This window comes from Gobius niger, assembly GCF_951799975.1.
Source record: "Gobius niger genome assembly, chromosome: 13".
In the NCBI taxonomy this organism is placed as follows: Eukaryota; Metazoa; Chordata; class Actinopteri; order Gobiiformes; family Gobiidae; genus Gobius; species Gobius niger.
The window spans coordinates 31,646,883-31,668,250 of NC_136864.1; the positions used below are offsets into that span (position 1 = coordinate 31,646,883).

Here is a 21,368-nt window from a genome sequence, read left to right on the forward strand (position 1 = left end):
TATATAAACTCATTTATCACACACAAATAAAGTCTAAATAGGTTCCATATTGATTTTCACAACAGTTCAGTAGAAGCAAAAAACAGCGGCCGTTGCTAATGTTAGCTAGTGTTAGCAGCATGAGCATCATGTTCTCCGTTGCTCCTCTCCATGTCTTCTATCTTTATTGGGTAGAAAACTGAATTCATAATTCAACATTTGTTTGAGTAGTTTTGTAGAATGCCGTGATGCCTTCAGTATGGTCAGTACCTATTCACCTTTTTCCGGAGGCTCGCGTGGGCGCCGCCATGAATTGTGCCCGCCCATTTTCTCCTATATTAACATGGGACTGGAGAAGTCCACATAAAATCAGTCATTACACAAAAACAAAGCCGTTTTTCGGCCGCGCAGAGAAACGGTGCAGTGTTGACATGTCGGTGCAAATGAATATTGGACATTTTACACAAATCAATCGACTAAACATCAGATTTGAGCGGAGAATATTTTCCCTCGTTCTCCGTTTAAATGAACGGGCTTCGCGCTCGACCGGAAGTGTCTGTCCAACGGAAGTGCCGAGACAAAGCAAAAAGTTGCAAAAATGGGCGGGGCGGAATAAGGTGAATTCATTTGTCTCTCTTGGGCTTCCCTTCTCTTTGACATCACCTGAGCGGTTCCAGGTTTATAGTTAGATTCAGACAGTAAAAGTCCTACTATAGCGGTAATGAGGATTTTATTGTGAAAGTGAGTGACTTCCTGTGGTTTCTAGGGACACACCGGAAGAGGCTCCTTCAGAAACGCACACACGGCACACCGGTCTGGACAGCACTCCGCTCCAGCGACAGACCCAACCACCGCCACCCCTGGCTCCGGTTTCTTTCCTCTGGGCCCGTACGAGTGGACCCGACTCCCGCAGTCCCGCGCCGGCTCTTGGGATGGCCACGTACGACGCGTTCCGGGCGCAGCTGGCCTCCATCATGGCGGCTGTGGCGGAGATGTGCGAGCTGCTGGACGACAGCTACGCCGCGCTGCAGCTGGAGCTCAGCCGCAGCCACCGGGAGAACGAGACGCTGAGGAGCAAGCTGAGGCTGCTGGAGAGCACGGCGGCCCGGGGGGGAGGAGGAGGGCACCGCCGCGGGGACGTGCTGGTGTTCGGCGGCAGAGAGGAGGGCTGTGGCGGGGCGCGGATGGACCTCATCATCGGTGAGTGTTGTTGGGTTTATTATGTTTTGTGGGTCACTGGGGTCCCAGCGAGGGTCAGAGTGACCCACTCCTAAAGAAATAACAATCAAAGCTAAAGGTGGTCCAACAAAATAGATTAAACTCGTGTGATGTTTTTGCTCTTTTATTTTTTATTTGTATCTATTTTTGGGGCCAGACAGAGATTAAGACAACAAACATTACAAGTTTAATTATTTATTTCTTTAGTTAAAAATCATTAAAAGTTCCACAAAAAATGTGTTGTTTTTACTGAAATTATTGGAAACTAGTTGCTGGGTGTAGGTGAGCATGGAGGGGAAAAAGTGACAAATGTGATGAAAAAGTGAAAAAATGTGACTGCCATGTGACAAAAAAGTCTCAAATGTGATGAAAAAGTGAAAAAATGTGACTACCATGTGACAAAAAAGTCTCAAATGTGATGAAAAAGTGAAAAAATGTGACTACCATGTGACAAAAAAGTCTCAAATGTGATGAAAAAGTGAAAAAATGTGACTACCATGTGACAAAAAAGTCTCAAATGTGATGAAAAAGTGAAAAAATGTGACTGCCATGTGACAAAAAAGTCTTAAATGTGATGGAAAAAGTGACAATAAATTGACAAAAATTAGACAATAATAATAATTGAAAAAATGAAGTTCCATAATGCACCTTTTAATAGTTGCTATTCACCACTACACAACAGAGTCCTGCACCAGGTCGGGCACCTGCAAAAGTTGCTGAAACGGGTGGATTTTACGTCCTGGAACAACCTGCGGGTGGGTAGTGATAACACACGGACGGGTCGGCGGGCAGCTGCTAGCCGTACAATATTTAATCTGATTATGATGTCTACAGACCTGACCACACGGCTCGCGCTGTTGCTTCTAAGATATGAAGGAAAACAGTTTCCTGATTGCTTTGGTGACAGTATGGTTATACGAGCGGACATTTCTCTGACACTTGAGACAAACCTCGCCTCTTTCCTCTGTCCCTCTCCTGGATATTATTTCAAATCGTGTGGGCTTGGAGCGTTTAGTGGCCTACCTGTCCTATCCTCTTAAAAACATGTTTGTAATCCAGTGCGTCCTTTATTTTTATTGTTTCCATAAGTTTGTTGATGCGTATGACTCCTCTGATCCGAACGCCTGGGCTCGGGAAAGGCATGTCAAACCACTGCCGCTTGACATGAAGATTCCCTCTGTCCAGACGGTGTTCCGTTTCTCTTGATGGAGTAGGGGTGGTTGTGATGTTCTTAATTGCTGGGTTGCAGGTGACATCACAGCGTTCTAAAGGCCAATACTATTGTATGGAGGAAAAATGATTTTGTTTTTGAGGAAATGTTTGGTCTTGTACAGAGAGATCATGGACCCAGCGAATGATATTAATGATCATTTTTGTAATTCATACATTTTCTTTTGAGCTATGACTTGTGAAAGTGTCATGCTGTTAATAGGAAAAACTGGCTCCTGCCCCCTGTTGGGTCCAATGACATCATCACATTCTAGAACCTGCGGTTGCATTCACGTTCTGGCATTCTATTTCAGTTGGAGGGCAGGTGTCAATACAACTATATGGGAGAGAAACAGTTTTTGAAAGAAATTTCCAAAAGGAAAATGTCCAAATGTTTTCTCTGATCATCATGTGGTAGTGATTGGATTCAAAAACCTGACATGTGAATTTTATGGCTCAAAGTCCTCTCTACTGGCCAACATCAAGCTCATGTTTTTTGAATATTGTCTCTACTTTTAAACGCCTTTGTGAGGAAATAATTAGACATTTGTTCATATGTGCTGGAAGAGAGGACTTTGAACTTTGTGACTGTTTTTGTTTCATGTGAATTGGCCCAGGAATTACAGAGAAATTAGCAATGATTTAAGGCTATTTTTGATCTTCAAAAATGGACCCGTGCAGGACTCTGCTACACAAGGTGTCTAGCTCACTGTAGTGTCCAAAATGCCTTACTGCAGGGGCCACCAACCTTATTTCAGCTGAGGGCTACTTTAAGAGCATTAAGTTTTTTGTTGTTGTTGTTTTTTTTAAATTTAATTTTTATTCAATACATTTACAAAGGATGTAAACATATAAGGAAAAATCAACAGAGAAAAGAAAAAGAGAAAAATACTAAATACCCCACACCCAATCCGTTTACACCTTGTGTATAAAACATTTTTACGAAGCTTTTTTTTTACAAAGCTATAGAGAAGACATATATACTAAGGGACTCAAGTAAACAACAGACATAAAACACAAGAACAATAACGATATGTGCACATGTATATAGACATACACACACACACATATATACATACACGTACTTTCATACATAAACACATATATATATACATACATACATACATACATACACACATACACACATACACACATACATATACACACAGTCATAAATACATGTATAATGAACAGCAGTAAAACTTTCTACTAACAGTGCCACAATGTCTCCCATATTTTTTCCCGTTACTACCACCCGCAACAATATTTACAGATGATAATATCAATATTAATATTAGTAAGTACAATTTTAAGAGCATTAAGTTGTTCGAGGGCTACCAGTTAAAAACAAATCCTAAAGACTTAAACGTACACTGTTCACTTATAGGATATTGACCCCACATTATATTAAAATAGCTTTATTTTAAACTCATACTGAGTCACAAGAACCAAAATAACTGTAATTTTAAGAATTAGATTCAAGAAAATGAAGTGTTTTACACTTTAGAAAATGTCCCAAGGGCTACTGGACATGCCCCAAAGGGCCCCTGGTTGCCCACGGGCACCACGTTGGTGACCCCTGCTTTACTGTGAACCATAACTCCAGGGTTTCGAAGTGTGAGTAACTGTTTCCAGTTACTCACGAGGCTTGATGACTGGAGTCCAGTGTTTGAAATTCTTTTTTACAATGCTTACATGTCACCTACGTTGTCCACACGGCTGACAGGGCTGTGACAGAACATGTGCTGTTGTCTTCGCCCAGAGCGAGTCCCGTCGCCAGGCCGTGGAGCCAAAGTGAAGAAGGCCTGTCGAAGCGTTTCTCCCCCACAGCCCCTCGGCGAGCCCAGCCCCAGAGCAGCACAGAGCATCCACGTCAGGCTGGTAAGAGAGAGTGTAGAATCCAAGCAGTGTCTCTGGCTGACCGCATGCGTGTGTCCAGGACCTGTCCACCTCAGCAGAAGCAGACACCGCAGAGGTGATGCTGATAAAGGAGGAGGACACAGAGGAGGACGGTCCAACGGCTCCAACTCCAGACAAACTGCTCATCTGCAAAACCGGTGAGGAACACTCCACACCAGGCTCATTTCCATCAAAACACCTTCCTTTTTTAACTACATTTAAGAATCAGATTTAAACTTTGCCTGATTTTGGTAATGAAATAAAAAAAAAATTCTTCCACATTGATGACCATGGAGCACCGGATGTGACGTAAATAGAGGTTAATAATCGTTAACATTCACTGTAAAGTCATTTGTCCAAATAAATGAAACTGTCTTTTTCCAACAAACATACAACGAACCACAACAATATCTGTGACAAAATGTGGCAGACTTTGAACCAAAGGTGAGCACAGATACTGAGCACTGATGAGGAAAAGGTGTTGGAAGAATGAATGGAGGACAGCGCTGGTAACAAGGTGAAGCTAGTGTGGCTAATGCTAGTTAGCCTGTCTGTGCCTTGCATTCATTCAGGAATAGTTTATGTGGCACCGCCTCAAGTCCTGCATAAATTGTTTATATTGCATAAACTTTTGAAATTCCATAATCTGTTCAAACTGTTGAAGTGCTGAAATTGCAGAAGACCTGGAGTCCCTGAAATCTTATTCAAATGCAGGGGCTGGACTCCCCATACACACGAATGGGCCAGATTCTACATACAGATGCATGCGGAAATTTCCCAATCCCGTAGGAAAAAAATTGGAAAACTGCAAAAGTCAATCACCATTTGAGTTGGTGTTTACTCAAAAACTATTAATCGATAAGTTGTCGATTTAATCAATTCAGCCCTAGTTCAGAGGAACGATGGTTCTTGAGAGAATAAATAAGTTTGTTAAAGTTGTTACAGACGCCTCTCTTTAGTAGGCGCTTCCTTTTGCCCCGTTCCACATGTTTTTTCTGCAACAGGATTGGCCACGTGATTATTGCGATCGACCTTCATTAAAATCCGATTGTCCAGCCCTACTTGAATCTCATACATGTGTCTTGTTCTTCCATCAGAGGAGGACAGCACAGCGGGGCCCTCAGGGCTGCACTCGGAGTGCATGGACCCTCATCCAGCAGGGGGCGCTGTGAAGACGGACACGGCTATAGCCCTGACCCCAGACCCCGCCCACAAACCCTTCACCCTGACCCCGGCCCCTTCTCTAAACCCCACCAACGGCACACGGACCGCCCCGGACTGTGACCTGAACGCCTTCCCCTTCATCGGCCTGAGCGCGTCCCAGCTGGACCTGAACCGCTTCGGCAGTGACCGGCGCTTCGGCTGCACGTACTGCGGGAAATACTTCTCATCGGCGCGGGGGCTGGAGACCCACATCCGAGTGCACACGGGGGAGAGGCCGTTCTGCTGCGCTCAGTGTGGGAAGCGCTTCACCCAGTCGGGGCACCTGAAGACCCACCAGAGCGTGCACACGGGGGAGCGGCCTTTCGCCTGCCGGCTCTGCGGGAAGAGGTTCGCCGGGAAACAGAATCTGAGAATACACCAGCAAAAGCACCACCCCAACGAGCCACAGGCGCTCTGAGGACAGGGGAGCTACCTCTGCACCCACAAACTGTTCACAATGTCTCAGACTGTCCTGTCAGACGGAGGGCAGGGGCCTGTGTGTCCACTGGTCATTATTCAATCTGTGAAAATAACCGTCTTATTGTTCTTACTGACTTGTGGATCTGCAATCGTAGTCATTTCATCTTTTAACTTCAAGTCCTTTCAACTGACAAGTGTTTGAGTAAACCTTTGAATAGGGATGGGTCCCGAACCCCCGTGTCACGTGTGCCGGTCCACCCGGCTTCTTCACGGGGCCGCTGCGCTGACGCATTAACCACGTGCGCTCAAATAAGCCCTAGAGCGCGCACGGTGCTGCCGCTGTAAAAAGTAAAACAAAACAACTTGGTATTGAACAGACAGACGAGCCACGCGCACTTTTCTTCTTTCACAAACACCCAAACTTAAGAGTCTCAGGAGGAGTCTGTTTTTCCACAAGCACATGGTAGCGTGTGCACATGGTAGCGTGTGCGCACTTCCACGTGCACGTCAGCGCAAGCCGGTGACGAGCCACTGGACACAAGTGTCACACCAAGGAGAAAACAGACGCTGGCTCTTGGTTATTTTATTTATAAGTTTTCATTTCGGCTCAGTCCCAGAACTACAGTCAAATCTAACCAACACAACACTTTAGAGACTTAATCCTTCATTTACAAAATAAGAGCCTTGTAATAATTTTAAAAAATGCATTTGGTCTACATTTAAGATAGAGGCTACTATACTGTATCCGATGACGTGTGACGTACCCGCTGTAAACGTTCGAGCTAAACTATTTAGAACGGCCTGAAGCTTGATCGAAAAATAGCGTTGCATCTGCTGCTGTCATGTTTGATCCGTAAATAACCTACAAGCTTCCGTATATGGAATAGCTCGTCATCATCTTGCCGTCCCTCCTCGTTCTGTGATTGGGTCCCAAATCCATGCGAAATTTGGGCCATGGTCCAAATGATTCGAGCGCACACAGCAGCCTGGAGTTAGCCAGGTTATTATACTGTAGCCTCTATCTAACCTTTTTTTTAAACCTTTTTTTTCATTTCAAAGTACCGATAAGAGTACCGTTAAAGTGCCGGCTCGATAAGGAGTATCGATAAGAGTAGTACTATCGATGAATCCTGTCTATTTTCACTTTAGAGCTCAGAAAAGAGTCCTGGATGTGGGGAGAATTCCATAAGAATAAATCAATAGAGATTTTACCGTGTAAAGTACCGGAGTTAACGTTCACATCAACAGTTGGACCACGGTGTGCAGTGTTGGGCAAGTCCTGCCTACTGGCTACTCCTGCTATAAGAAGTCTAGTTGCTTCTTTGATAACTTTATTTCAGAAGTAATCTAATTACTAGTTACTACGGGTGTAATGGTTCAATGCATCACAGTGCAGGTACAATATAAATAATAAGTTGGTTTTGAAATAAAATGGCCTAAATGTTCATTATTAGGCAGTATTAATAACATTGTCGATGTTTTCAAATTTTTCTAAGCTGCTAAACTAAATCGCCGGTGTCGGCCTTGTGCTTGTTCTGTTTTTGGTTTGGCTTTCGACGGCAGTTGTTTTATCAAGGTAGACTTTGAGTTTTTCACAGTTGAGAACGTCTAATTCCAGTCAGACTTTGTTGTTTGTGTAACTTTCTGACATTTTATGAACAATAAGACGTTTTCAGCTGTCAAAATATTACAAAAAGTAGTTGATAGTTACTGTGTAAAGTAACTATAATCCAATGACAGTTTTACATTTGTAATGGGTTCTATTACTTAAAAGTAATCCAGTGACGCTGATGGTGTGTTAGCGATTACTTACAGTGACATGCTGTGAACAAAGTTGATCCATGGCTTTTTTTCTATTTATTTATTTTGCTTATGTTATTCAATGGACAACGTTTGCTCGTACCCATAACAGAACAAACATTTCCGTCATTGCAAATCAAGTGCTCTGATTCCAGGCTGATAATCCCACTTTTTTAAACCATTAGGAGGACGCGCACTCAAGCAAAATGGTCTTCTGTTCTTCTTTTCCTCACAGGAATTTTCAGGGTCTCGCAGAAATGAAGCCATATTTAAAGATTCTGAGGTGTACGACGGGTTACTAATGGACACAGAAGACCTGGGGCAATGCAGTAAAGAATCCTCCGAATCCAACTGAGTGGCATATTTACACATTTACATCTTTGTCATGAAGTCGCTCACAGAGAGCCCCACAGAATGTGACCTGCCCATGGGTCTAACAGCTGGAGTGTAGGAGGCTGGCAGGGCATCTGACACACAGGAGACTAGTTTTGACTGTTGTATTATTTCAACTGTAAATAAAACTGAAAGATATAAACTTGAGTTTGCTTTGGCTCACAAGTCTGTTGCAACATATTACAAACATATTCTTCTCTAACCATTTCTTCTACACTGTAGGTCTTACAAATATGTGGCATTAGGAGTTTTTTTTTAAAAAGTGATCGTCTGTAAGATTGCAAAGTGAGGAAAGACTGAAACTGAAATGTGAAAGTAAACAATCAAGCCCCTCCCCTCCTGATTGGACCCGAGAGCCACTGCTAGTCTGCAAAATAAGACAAGCAAGAACAAACTTTCAAAAGTAGACATTTAAGCTCCTCCCCCCTCCCTTCTGATTGGCCCTGACACTGGAGAGGGGAGGGACTTTCAAAAATGTATCATTTTTAAATATTCCTCATATTACATCAAATTTCAAACACCAGCGCTCAATTATACACACTCTATTATATTTGTAAAACATTTATACATACAGAATATCACTTTAAATATACTTTTGGTACCTGGTACCTTAGATGAATGTCTTTTTGGTTTGGTTTGGTTTGGTTTGACTTACATGTATTGGAGAGAGATAATATAAAGTACTTCCTTGTTGTTCTCACTAAAGGTGGGGCTTTTATTTTGAAAGCGTTTACAAACCGTTATTTTGAAAGTTAATACATCTAGTTCCTCCCCTCCTGATTGGACCAGAAAGCCAAATGCAAAACTTTCAATAACAGAGACACTTAAACAAACATGAGTCCCATTTGTTCAAACACATATATTTCAATAAAGTTTTACAAATAAAGTTTTACTTTACAAACCACACACAGGAGAATGTACTTAAAGTGAATTTATTCAGTTTAGTGCATTATAATTACAGTAAAACAAGTGCCATGTACAAAAGCACATTTAATAAGAGTATAAAACCCCAGTGCGCCCCCTTGTGGAGCTGCGAGGCACACACGGGTTTAACCACACTGAAATAAGGGTTTGTTTCTGAAAGGAGGCCTCACTCAGTCGCAGTACTTTCCTTTTTGGCTTAAGTGCTTTTACTTTAGTTACACAATTGACTTACTTTATATAAATATTTATTTATTTTTAATTCCTGAGAGATAGAGTTAACTTTTAAAATCAGACTTTGTTGAACCTCATTTAGGAAACAGTTCCCGGGTTTTAGTTAAACACATACATATTTGAATACAGACGTTAGTAACATGATTTAAAATGTATCTATTCCAACAGTCTCTATGATAATTTAGTTCCATCAGTTCAATCCCATCATAGTGAATAGGGCTAAAGTTCCGTTGGACCCGGAAGTTGAGCAAATTTCAAAGTACCATGTTTCCTCTATCAGCGCGTACAAATTAAACTTACTTACTTTCAGCCGTAAAACAATATGTTTTTTTTTTTAATTCAATCACTTCCAAATACTGATGAGGAACAACATGTCAATTTTATTTTCGGAGATTTCTTTCAGAAACCGCCTTTGTCCCATAGAGTTGTATGGGCTATTTGCACAATGACCCCACACAGATGAAGAGACAGCTCAGGATTTGGTAAAGGACAAGTTAAGGTTAAAAACATTACGTGAGACGTGACGACTTCACTGGAGGAAAACCCCCGTGTTCATAACGGTGGGTGTTTTTGTCTCGAGGCTAACGGATAAAATTAAAACTAGTGCAAAGCCTGCGCAAAAAAGGAACGGCCTGTTAGTAGTTTAAATGTTATTGAGTTTACATTTTATATCATCATTACTTAAAGGGATATTTCCGGATTTTTGACATAGGGCCTCATTTCCTAGTTATCCAGAGTGTTGCTGATTTCTGGAGATATTTTTTTGGTAATTCGAGCAGTTCTTATATTTGAAGAGTTTCGTGGCGCTAGGCTAGTGCAAGGCTAGTGCATTTCTATGGTATCAGCTAGCCTGCATTAAAAACAGTGTGACCCGCTCCACAGAGCACCTGAGGCAAATCACTTATAAAACCAGACTAACCATATCTGTGTCCATAGAATAATTTTTGGAATATAACTGACCTGCATCACATGAATGATCACATTTTGAGGGACTATTTTCTAGCAGATCACTCCGCCGCTGCGTAGCTTATACAACCACGAAGCTGATGCTGCTCAAATAAAAGTTATTTTAAATGCAAAATGGTTAAAATTATTCTATGGACAGATTTATATGGTTAGTCTGGTGTTATAAGTGATTTGCCTCAGGTGCACTGTGGAGCGGGTCAGACTGTTTTTAATGCAGGCTAGCTGATATTGTAGAAATGCGCTAGCCTTGCATTAGCCTAGCGCCACGAAACTCTTCAAATGTAAGAACTGCTTGAATTACAAAAAAAAATAAAAAATCTGGACACTCTGGATGAAAAATCCTGAAATATCCCTTTAACACTTGCCTTTAGCTCCAAAATAAAAGATCCTACCGGTGCTTCATTAAACACCATTATATCAGATCAAATCTTTGCCGGATCCTCCTAAATATGTCCCGGATCCTTTACCCTGAAAAGGTGAAAATTGGGGGAATGCGCTCCCCCAAAACAGGAGATCAAATTAAACACTGGCTCCGCCCTTACGACCACTGGCGTTTCCTTTGGGGCAGGATTCACAGTGAACATGATGTTTTTAACAGGCTGCAGTGGCTGACCATCAGTAACTCCTTTTCTCAATCCTGAGCTTCTCTTCATTCGTTTGGGACCCTGCTCATTTTGAATGCCAAGTAAATCGTGCATCCTGCTCCAACTGACATTATGACATCACATTCTAAAACGTGAGCGCAATCCATTTAATATCAAACTTCATTTCTATCCACAGACGGTCATCACGTGCTTCCCCCACACGGATATTTGACACTGATTTGTGGCAAAGTATCTGTCACACATTACATGCACCACAACCACAGAGACACAAACGTGCACTCCAAATGACCCAATCTTTGGTCTGAAGAGGAACCATGCTGCTTCACCCCACAGGCCTCCGAGCATTCATCATTTACTTTAAGGAGACTCCACTAAAGAGATTTGACATTCCACCACGAAGAAAGAAATGTCGTTTCCTCCTGATAAAGCAGATTGTGTTCAACATCATTTGGTCAAAGAGAAAAGTTCTTTAAATGTGACTTGACTGAACTTTTCTAAACGCAGCTCTTTTTAACCACATTACGTCGTTCTTATTACGTCAATGGGACAAAGCTGCGTAGTTCCCCAGTGGAGAAGGTGCTGCTCATCAGACCTCTCCCTGACCATCCCCCACACACAGAACCCCATTATGTTTACCACATGATCTGAAGCTAAAACATCAGCAAAAACTGAGCACGAGAGATGTCAAGATTTAGCGGTTTTACAATAACCGCGGTCATGAAAGCTGCCGGTAGGTTCATCATAAACATTTTCAATATTTCGTGGATAATCGTAAAATTACTCATTTCCTCATCGTGATTGAAAAATGTAGAATCGTGACATCCCTAGTGAACACATCACACACTGAGGCCAGGCCGAGCTCAGTCTAACATCATCATAATTGGAATAATATAGATCTTTACTCGGCACTCATTTTCTGGTGAGCCAGAGCTGCCTGGGCCAACTGAGAGATGAGGCTGCCATTCTCCACCAAACACATTCACATTTTGATCCTCTTTCATGGTGTTGTCCAGGTGGCAGCGAGCGGAGAGGTTAAGTTGAGAATCTCCTGTTAGCGTGTGGACAGGAGGACTGCAGTCGGTCCCGTCCTTTGTCTTGGCGTCTACTCGTTTCTTGACGTAATGTCCTGAAAGTGAAAGCCTGTTAGTCCCGGTGTCTTTGTCAGTGAGATTACAGACTAGAGAGAACGTGTACCTCTGTCTTGGCCTTCCTCCACTCGCCCATGGGACCGGACTTGGTCACAACTGAAACACACGATAAAACTGTGTTAAAGTCACTGTTCACTGGAAAGATCTAAGCTCTAAGACGAGCTCAAACCTCCACACAGACATACAGCTGAACACGCTCATGAGTCCAGCCTGCAGGGGGCGCCACAGAGCTGTCTGTTTGGAGGCTCAGGGCATCAGTAGCTGTACTTTTAAAAGGTACAGGCCACCGTTTTTCCGTACTGAGATATGTTCTTACCTTAGCTTAGACGAGTTGATGTGTACCTGTCTGGTTTTTGTGTGTGTCCTCAGTCACGCAAATGTTGTTAGCATTTAGCCTCTCCTAGCAAAGGTATAGAAGCTGTTCCACGTTTTCGCTACTTATATGCAGTTACGTGATGTCGATTTTCTAAGCGGGTAAACAGAGGTACTATATTGTAAGGCGTAAAAACATTTGAGTATTTTAGCTTTATCTTTTGAATTCTGAACATTTTACTTGACCATAATGTAAATGATTGGTGCGGGGGACTTGAGGACGACATGAAAGCCCAGGGCCAGACATTGTTGGTTGATATGATAAACTACTAGAGCTGATATTAGCGTAATCCAACCAGCCGAAGTGACCAGGTTGTGGAAATGAAAGTACAGGTCCCAGTCCCAGTCCCAGTCCCAGTCCTCTGCTCTGAGGTCCCTCCACAGTAAAGTCTCCTCAATGAGGGAAGTGCAAGTGAAGACTTTCTCCTAAGAAGTGGGACCCCCCTAGTATGCAAATGAGCACAGCAAACGGAGCTCCTGCCTGTTGTTTGTACTATATTGATTTATCTACGTTTGATCAACACGGAGAAGAAACACACGAAACAGCAGAAGCGCTCGCCGTATGTTTGTAGTAGTCGGGATGTTGTCTAAAAACAAGATGGCCGACACATTCAGATCGTACAGTTTGCACCCAGTCTGTGGTTAAATACTCCCTTGGTCCAGGGCTGACTTGCTGCCGAGGGGCCTTTGTAAGGGGGGATAGACACTTCCTCTTGCTCCGTAAAGTATTGGCACACCCTACCCCCTCGCGGAACCCAACAAAATCTATTGGAGCGGCTCAAATCTAGGTCTAGGGGGACCATACTGAGACTGAGCACACTACTGCACGGTCTGGGTGGACATGAGGCCATGTTTTTTTTTTTAAATGTCGGACCAGTAAAGGGTTATGTTCAGATGGACAAGTGTCAGTGTCCCAGATACTGGTCAACACGAGGAAAAGACAGTCGCTTTTAACATGATACATCCCCAAAGCATTTCAGTATGTGGCAGTTGCCTATACTGGTTGTATAGTCTGGGTCGGTGTGGGTCAGTATAAGTCAGTGGAGGTCATTGCATGAGACTCACTCATGAATGTGGACAGAGTGATGAGGACAGTAGAAGCCACAGCAGAGCTCCACCACAGACACCTGGAACAGAAAGAGTTTCACACATTCACATTTTCCTGTTTGTCACTGAACCACCAAAATACATTTTTACCAGGGTAAATTTCACGTTTATGTATTATATTTCTTTTTTTGATTTCTTTGTGGTAGGGGAAACAGGAGTCCACGGAGGAAGCCTACGCAGACATGAGGAGAACATGCAAACTCCACTCTCTCGCTCTAAACAAACGGACGAGTATTTACCGTGAGTAGAGCATGGCCGTGATGAAGACGGTGAAGATGAAGAGGAGGAGGCCCCTCAGAGTCAGACCTGTGAGGCAGAGACAGTGAGTAAAGAGCAGCCGCCCCCCTGAAAGCTGAGAGTCGAGGGGTTTACCCGCGCTCCGCTGGGGGCTCGGGCAGCAGCAGCCCTGGGAGTTAAACACCGGGGTGGGCGGGACCTCCGACAGGCCGCCCACCGGTTGGCTAAAGGCGTCTTGTGATTGGCAGGTGTCCGGGCGGGGCTCTTCCTGGATCATTGGCTGTTTGTCGGGAGGGGGCGGGGCTTCTGTGGGGTCTGCGGAAGAGAAAGAGAAAGCGGCAATTATTTATTAAAGAGGGAATATTCTGCTCTTCACAGGTGTTTGGTAACCCTCTCAGGCACAATAACTTTTAATATCGTTCAAGGCCTCAATTAATTCAATGACTTTTAATACTTTTCAATGCCTGTGGGAACCCTGTCAGCTGTGATTAAATATGGCCGGGCATGACACAAAAGTATAGATGGATGATAAGCCAAAAACACCAACATTTATAAGAACGTGGATCAGGATTTCCATCTTTTTCTGCTTCATGGATGACACTTACCATAGACGAAGGGGCTCCTCTCCTCCAGCTCAGTGCTGTTGAGCCTGGTCCACGTGGGCTCGTCTGTATCCGCCTTGCTCCAGTCCAGATCCAGGCTCTGGTCCAGGCCCTGGTCCTGGTCCCAGGGGGGTCTGTGCGGGCTGCAGACGGGGCTGGGGGGATCGAGGTCCTGGCACTGGCTGGTCCTGAACATCCCTCTGAACAGGCCATGGTCCAGCCAGGACTGACAGTTGTCTTTGACGTCGTGCAGCAGACTGACCAGGGCGCCGTGTGGGCGGCGGCGGCGCCGGAAGATTCTACACAAACAGGAAACACAACACGGCTCAGGACGAAGGCTGATCCCACATCAGAGTGGACACATCATGCGTACGGGGCTTTCAAATGGACTTAAAAACATTATTGACACATTTGTATTGAGGAAGTACAGAACGAAGCGCTGGAACTGTAGAAGAGGAGACAGCTGAACAGTTTTGTCCGTGGATTACTCAAAACAGTGTGAATGCAGTCAACTACTACTCCAGGAACAACGTTATAGCATGGTTTGAAGCTCAACCTTAAGCTCACCTTAAACCTGACCTTGTTTGAACTGATATTTAGAACCAGGGCTGGACAGGCCATTGGAAGCACTGGGAGTTTTCTCTGTGGACCAATGTGCTTTTGGGCCGGTCAGACCAGATGAGTGAACAGATCTGTACTGCACCACACCGGCCCATAGACATAAGGCGTCTCGGTTATAATGTTGCTCATGCCCCTCCCATCATGTTTGCCGATATAAGTGAAAACATTTTATTGTAGCACCATCCAGGACCCACAGAACCTCAGACCATTATTTTTTACACATTTTAGACAAATGTATGCAAAGAAGTGCACGTTGGGAGGCATCAGGTGACTCGCCCTCCTGCCTCTCGTGGTCAATGTCTGGAAATAGCTTCTGTTTTCTATTCAAAGGATTTCATGTTTTTGCCTTTTTCGGGGCTTCTATTTTCACTCCACGCCTCCCTGACTCTTTGGTGAGTCACCATGTCATTACCTAAATCTACAGTGTGATCTTCTGGTTGGTTTTGTTTAAGGCACACTGCGTAACATTTTGGACTATACTGTTGCCCATAATACAAAACATGCTCATTTTGGGTCACAGGCCGAAATTCAGCTTCCACGGTGGGTCGCGGGCCGCATATAATAGAGAACATGTTTCCAATAAGTGAATAATTCATTATTTGATTTGGTCAAAGCCCCAACTTGACAGTAGTTTCATTAATAACAACGGCTCACACTTGCATTTCACTTTACAAGCCTGTGTCACAAGGTCCTGAAAGTACAGTGGTCATTGTTCATTCACTTGGTAGTTGTAAGCTGTTATTGAAGCCACAGCCGCCCTGGGGCAGACTGTCCATTTACCACATGGCTATATAATGTGTTGTTCATATCCTGAGCTCTTATTATGTCAGTGCCCTCTGCTGGACAGAACTCTATCCTTTTTTTAAAATTATTATTTAATGCCCCCTAGTGGCTAGAATGATCATTCTGGTAATTCTTTAAAAATTCAAAACTCCGCACAGTAATGGGCTAGAGACTTACTTTTTTTGACATACTCTGGAAGTTATGCTCTACAGGGCAGGGGCTGGATTAAATCATCTCGAGCCATATGCTTGATACCCCTGTTCTAGAGGAACCTTCTAAACGGAGCGCGCATTTTAAGATTGTTTAGAAAGTTAACACATGTTGCAGTTAGTTGTAATGGACAGGATGTATGTGGTGAGCGCTGTGAGGCAGAAACAACATTTTTTTAGAGGCCCGGTCTTGACCCAAAAGGGATACTTCCATTTTCTAAGAATAGTGGACCTCACTCATGAGCCTTGGGGAAGGAAGTCATACTTTATCCATATATACATACAGCTCTTTTCACATGACACAATTACTCAGAGCTTTTATTGCGTCGTTGTTGTTTGACCTAATTCCAGGGTGTGTTCTTTGGAGCCAACAATATTTAGACACGACTTTGTTTTGTTCATTTGATTCCAACACTAAAACATACATTTGATTGATATGTTCAAAAACGCAGATACAGTTTCATATTATCGACACACACAGCACTCACAGAAGCAGTATTTTCATCAAGTGCTACTCTATACTATAAAGACAGGGGCTAAACAGCAAATGCAAGCTGTATAATAGCTTTTGCATTTTTCATGCTGCATTTAATTTTTTCCCATTTGAAATTGTCTGTATTATAGTATTAAAGCCCTAATCGAATGTAAACGAGAGAGTGCGCCAGGGAGAAATAACAGAAAAATGATGCAGAGACAGATACGTAGGCCTTTTTTTCTTTCTTTTCGTTGATTTTTACATTAATTTAACCTGCTTGATAAAAAAAATGTCTGTAAAATAATAATAAAATAATAATAATAATAAATCGGTTTTGTATGGCAATTTGTTTTAGACACTCAAAGACACTTTACATTGCATTATTCATTCACTCCATACTTGGTGTTGGTAAGCTACTAGCCAGAGCTGCCCTGGGGTAGACTGACAGAATTGAGGCAACCAGTCTGCGCCATCAGCCCCTCCGACCACCACTCACTCACTCACTCACTCACTCACTCACTCACTCACTCACTACATTCACCCTAGGCTTCCTGATGTTCCCAAACGGTCTCCCATCCAAGCACTGACCAGGCCCTTCCTGCTTAACTCCCGAGATCTGACGGGATGAGGCAGAGCGAAGGTGGTTTGGCTCAAAAAGGGACTTTTTGGCCTGATACACAAACAACTGTTCCACAAAAACCAAAACATGTACAGTAGATCCTTTTTCTTTTCTGATGTTGGTTGGTCATTTAGTTCGGTATTAAAGCAGATAAATAGTTAAGGCAGATTTCAAGGTTTTACTTTTGAGAGCAGACGAGGAATATCTAAAACAGAAATACATTTTTAAATAAAGGGTCATGTTATCTTAATGGGCCTGATTATAGCTACATTATGAAATATTCACAAGCAGATTCCCCTCCTGGAACCGCCACCTTAACGTGGAAAAGTGGAAGAAAATGGATGGACGGACGGACGGACGGATAATGAGCAGGACTCTGAGCAGTTTTCTTCATATGAAAGATCAGGAGACTTTTTTAAAGTTTATTTCAAATAAAATCAATTAAAATCGTAATCGTCCAAACTGAGAAAATAATAATTTAGATTTTATTTTTTGGCTCTATCACCCAGCCCTAGGGCCATTTATCAAGGCAGGTGCTAAATAGCGAGTGCAAGCTGAAGAATAAAATATGCTATTTCGTGGCATGTTGCACTTAATCTACCATTTGATGTTGCCTGTATTACAATGCTGTGTTTTAACTAGAATTAAAAGTCACATATTTGTGTGACAGTGTCCGAGGTATTGCTGCCCTCTACTGTTCTGACTGAATTCTTAACTGATACGATAAGACTTCACTAGCCTCTATTGACTGAAAACCAGGGGAGCACTGCTACCTCATTAATATGCATGGTGTAATCAAAAGTGTCGATATAGGTCTATGAAAATGTATAGGCATCGCAAAAATATTGCGATATATTGCAAAATGTATGTATTGTCACACCCCTATTTTGCACATAGGCCGACTACTCGCTTTGCACATGAGCAAATGCTTGGTAAATGACCCGCTAACTTGTTTTTGCATAAAATCGCTAATGGGAAACATTAAAATGTAAAAAATAAATAAGGTTTTATGATGTTCAGTGTCAATTTGACCTTTAAATCTAGTGGTTCAATTTTCCCCAACACTGGGTTCACTTCCCCTGGTCTTGGGGTAAAGCGAGAGCCACAAGACAACTTGTTTTCTCTCTCTCTTTTTTTTTGAAGATTAGCATCTTTAAAACCATATATTCCTGATGATTTTTGAAGATGCAAACAAATAGAAAACATCCCAAAATGTATGTAAATTAATGTTAAATAACTGTTTGTATGTGCCCTATACTGTTTTTGCACAATAACCACCAAAGCAAAGAGTGGCTCAACTTACCCCCCCCTCCCCTACTTTTAGAATGAGGTATTACTGAGATTTCCATTTTTTGAAGTTGGTTTCAGTGGCTATGAAGTGGTCCTCGATATTATCGCCTCAATATATTGAACTTCAAATGTTGTTATCGTGACAGGTCTGCGGTTATGTGTCAGTCTGGTCCCGACTCACTGTCAGGAGGAGGAGGAACAGTGGATTCAAAGTCTGCAGTGATCACTGGAAGGTCAGAAACAGGCTCTTGCATCACAGTGACAGCTCTCTCTCACACTCACACACACACACACACACTGATGTCGACGTCAGCCCAGAGGAATGCAGGACCAGTTGAACACATGTGAACACAGAGAAGGCACCGCTCTGAGCAAACACACAGCTGTTCAGACGACGGTCTCTGTTTATCACAACAGAGCGACTATGTCACTCAGTGCATCGAACACGCCTGCGTTCATACAGGAAACAGCCAGTCCGACTGAATGTTCTTTAAGTAAGAATTAAACAACCAGGAACCGTGCATTAGACCAGTGGTTCCCAACGTTTTTTGTCTTTCGTACCCCTTTGGCCTTTCAGTGGTCAACCGTGCACCCCCTACCTCAAGGGTGTTACAGTTTTTTTAGAAAGTAATTATTTAAAAGAAAAAGGACAATGTTGCAGTCAAAATAAACCTAAAACTCTCCCAAAGCAACACATTTTACTGAAAAATATAGCTTTTCCTATAAAAAATGATCTCAAATAGTTCCAAGTACCCCCTGCTAGGTCCTCGAGTGCCCCTGGTTGGGAAACACTGCATTAGACGGTTATAATGCACGACGCGGAGTCAAGAACACATGCCATAAACATGTGGGTTATTAGCCGGTCACTGAAGGCTGGTCTCAGAGCGAGTCATTCTCCGCAGCTATTACGAGGATCTCAGTCAGGCTCAACGACACAACATCAGCACAGAATCACAACACAACAGGACTAACCCGGAAACACTTTTCCCTGGAAGGAAACACCGATATGCGGCACTCGTGGGCAGGAGTTATTTACCTTTTACAAGGTTTAACCTGAAGCTAAAGCTAGCTAGCTCAACCAGCTCAACTGTTTATGGAAACAGCTGCGGTGGAGTCGCTTACACCTGGGCCCCCCCAACTCAAACTTTTATGTTTGACTTTACTAATCCAGACAAATGTGCTTCAATGCAGGATCATTTTATGTACGCCTGAAAATCATGAATAGCCTTAACCGTTTCCAATAGAAATGTAAAGCTCATATGTTATTAACAGTAGCTAACCTAGCTGCTCACTCTCCTCTACAAACATTTAGCAAACACTAAATCCATCTCATACGTTCCTGTCAGTCACTAATTACGCCTTTATCTGATTCAGCTGTGTCATGCGTCGCTATGGCGATGCCCACAGCGGAGTGACATCCCAGTGATTTAACTACCGGACTACATGTGTGGTTATATGAAAATAATGCACCAGCCAATCAGAATCCAGTATTCACCCAACCATTTCTTTGGACATTTGGATGGTTAAGAAGTAAATTGATAAATGAATGCCTTTTGAGATTGAATAAAATGCTTTGGTGATTTCATTTAATGCCTTAACTTGGGCACAATTCTTAATGACGTTTCAAACTTTTGAATGTCCCACAGAAACAAGGTCCTGCAGACACTGTGGATCAGGCCACTCCTGCTGTTCTTATTCTCACCCTCTGCTCTGTTGGACAGAAACAGCTCCAATTCCTCTCACGCCTAAACGCTCCTACGCTATTTGAAGAGTTTGCAGAAAGGCTCTGGCTCTCACCGGACCAGGTTCTCCTTGTAGCACACGCTGGACTTCCCGGGGGTCAGGGAGACGTTGCCGTCCTGGTCCCAGGTGAAGCTCCCCTGCGTCACGTCGTAGTAGCCGTTGGTGAGGAGCCGCGGCGAGCGACGGAAGCTGCAGGGGGCGCCGTCTGAACAGTCCAGCAGGTACGAGGAGTCAGGGGACAGGAGCGACACATCCGGACTGAAACAGAGAGAGAGTTGGACTGGGGATGGACCGGGACTGAAGCAGGACTGGACACACGGCTTTTCCTCACACAAGTACAAAGGTATGACAAATAACGAAGGAAAAACAAGGCCAACACCAGAACTACGAGAAGACTAAACATCAGAACCTATGGACAGAACTTTGAGAAAATCAGAACTGAACCAGAAATATAAAAACACTGATACATATTTTCTCCTAGAACCCTTGACTAAACCTGGAGGAATGAAGACATGAGGACTTTTACCTGTGGCAGAAGTCGCTCCTGAGTTTGCGTTTCATGGGTGAACCTGGAACATTCAGAAGATAGAATGAAGATTAGAAGTGTATCTTTTGGGGGTCTTGTATGTGAGCCGTGCGGAGGCAGCGTGAGACGTACTGGTAACGGCTCCGGAGAACATGATGGACGTCTGCCGGGTCTGTGGGGGGGAAACACCAGTGAGAACACAAACTTAAACTGTCCGATTAGAGACCAGCCCAAACTTCACCCTCTCTCTCTCTCTGTCTCTACACAGTTCCTCTAAGCTCGTGCTCCCGTGTTGTCTGGGCACAAAACAACACTTGAGAATATCTGATTCTGATAGAGGCTTATTAAGCATCCTCATCAGCTCAGTGTCTCCCCTGTCAACGCCACCGACCCTGTTCATCCCGCTCTGAGTCCTCCATGTCGGCCCATCTATGTGCGGCTTTGGGCAAAGGCAGTGACAGGTGTGGGCGAGTCTGTATTTTACAACAAAGCGCTGAAGTCTGCGGGAAAGACGCCGTTCGAAATGTGCGTTTTACACTCAGACACTGGAGCTGTCGCTGAAGGATTGAAGAGACTGTAAAGTGGATACGCCCCGCCCACTGTGATTTCAAATATGCTGACCAGTGACCACTCATACAGCCGCTGGGTCACTAAAAAGTCAAATATGCACTAATATCATTTTCTTTTTTTTTAAGGCTGTCAATAGATTAAAAAATTTAATCGCGATTATCCCACATAAAACACTTTAAAGCACGTGATTACTGATTGCACATTTCATTGACCAAATCC

The 21,368-nt window shown here is 43.4% G+C and overlaps 2 protein-coding genes across 2 annotated transcripts; one reads left to right on the forward strand and one right to left on the reverse strand.

Moving 5' to 3' along the window:
- The first annotated feature begins 749 nt into the window (after positions 1–749).
- LOC306972397 (uncharacterized protein) lies at positions 750–6,035 on the forward strand. Its single transcript, XM_079568986.1, has 4 exons — positions 750–1,179; positions 4,169–4,287; positions 4,346–4,463; positions 5,403–6,035. Exons 1-4 carry the CDS (start codon positions 912–914, stop codon positions 5,924–5,926), a joined length of 1,029 nt encoding a protein of 342 aa, XP_079425112.1. The 5' UTR covers positions 750–911; the 3' UTR covers positions 5,927–6,035.
- A 5,791-nt stretch (positions 6,036–11,826) lies between these two features.
- On the reverse strand, positions 11,827–20,751 carry tmem71 (transmembrane protein 71). Its single transcript, XM_079570196.1, has 9 exons — positions 20,712–20,751; positions 20,580–20,622; positions 20,108–20,311; positions 14,317–14,612; positions 13,847–14,026; positions 13,714–13,780; positions 13,433–13,494; positions 12,042–12,091; positions 11,827–11,973 (listed from the first exon to the last, which is right to left on the reverse strand). Exons 1-9 carry the CDS (start codon positions 20,731–20,733, stop codon positions 11,950–11,952), a joined length of 948 nt encoding a protein of 315 aa, XP_079426322.1. The 5' UTR covers positions 20,734–20,751; the 3' UTR covers positions 11,827–11,949.
- Between the last annotated feature and the right edge of the window lie 617 nt (positions 20,752–21,368).

What these genes read in the sequence shown, in the direction of transcription:
- LOC306972397 (XM_079568986.1), top strand. Translation starts at nt 912, where the DNA reads ATGGCCACGTACGACGCGTTCCGGGCGCAGCTGGCCTCCATCATGGCG. An exon ending in GCGGATGGACCTCATCATCG is followed by an intron (nt 1,180 to 4,168) that starts GTGAGTGTTGTT and finishes GTCTTCGCCCAG; the next exon opens with AGCGAGTCCCGTCGCCAGGC. An exon ending in AGAGCATCCACGTCAGGCTG is followed by an intron (nt 4,288 to 4,345) that starts GTAAGAGAGAGT and finishes GCGTGTGTCCAG; the next exon opens with GACCTGTCCACCTCAGCAGA.
- tmem71 (XM_079570196.1), bottom strand. Translation starts at nt 20,733, where the DNA reads ATGTTCTCCGGAGCCGTTACCA. An exon ending in TACAAGGAGAACCTGGTCCG is followed by an intron (nt 14,613 to 20,107) that starts GTGAGAGCCAGA and finishes CTGTTTGTGTAG; the next exon opens with AATCTTCCGGCGCCGCCGCC. An exon ending in GAGGAGCCCCTTCGTCTATG is followed by an intron (nt 14,027 to 14,316) that starts GTAAGTGTCATC and finishes TCTCTTCCGCAG; the next exon opens with ACCCCACAGAAGCCCCGCCC.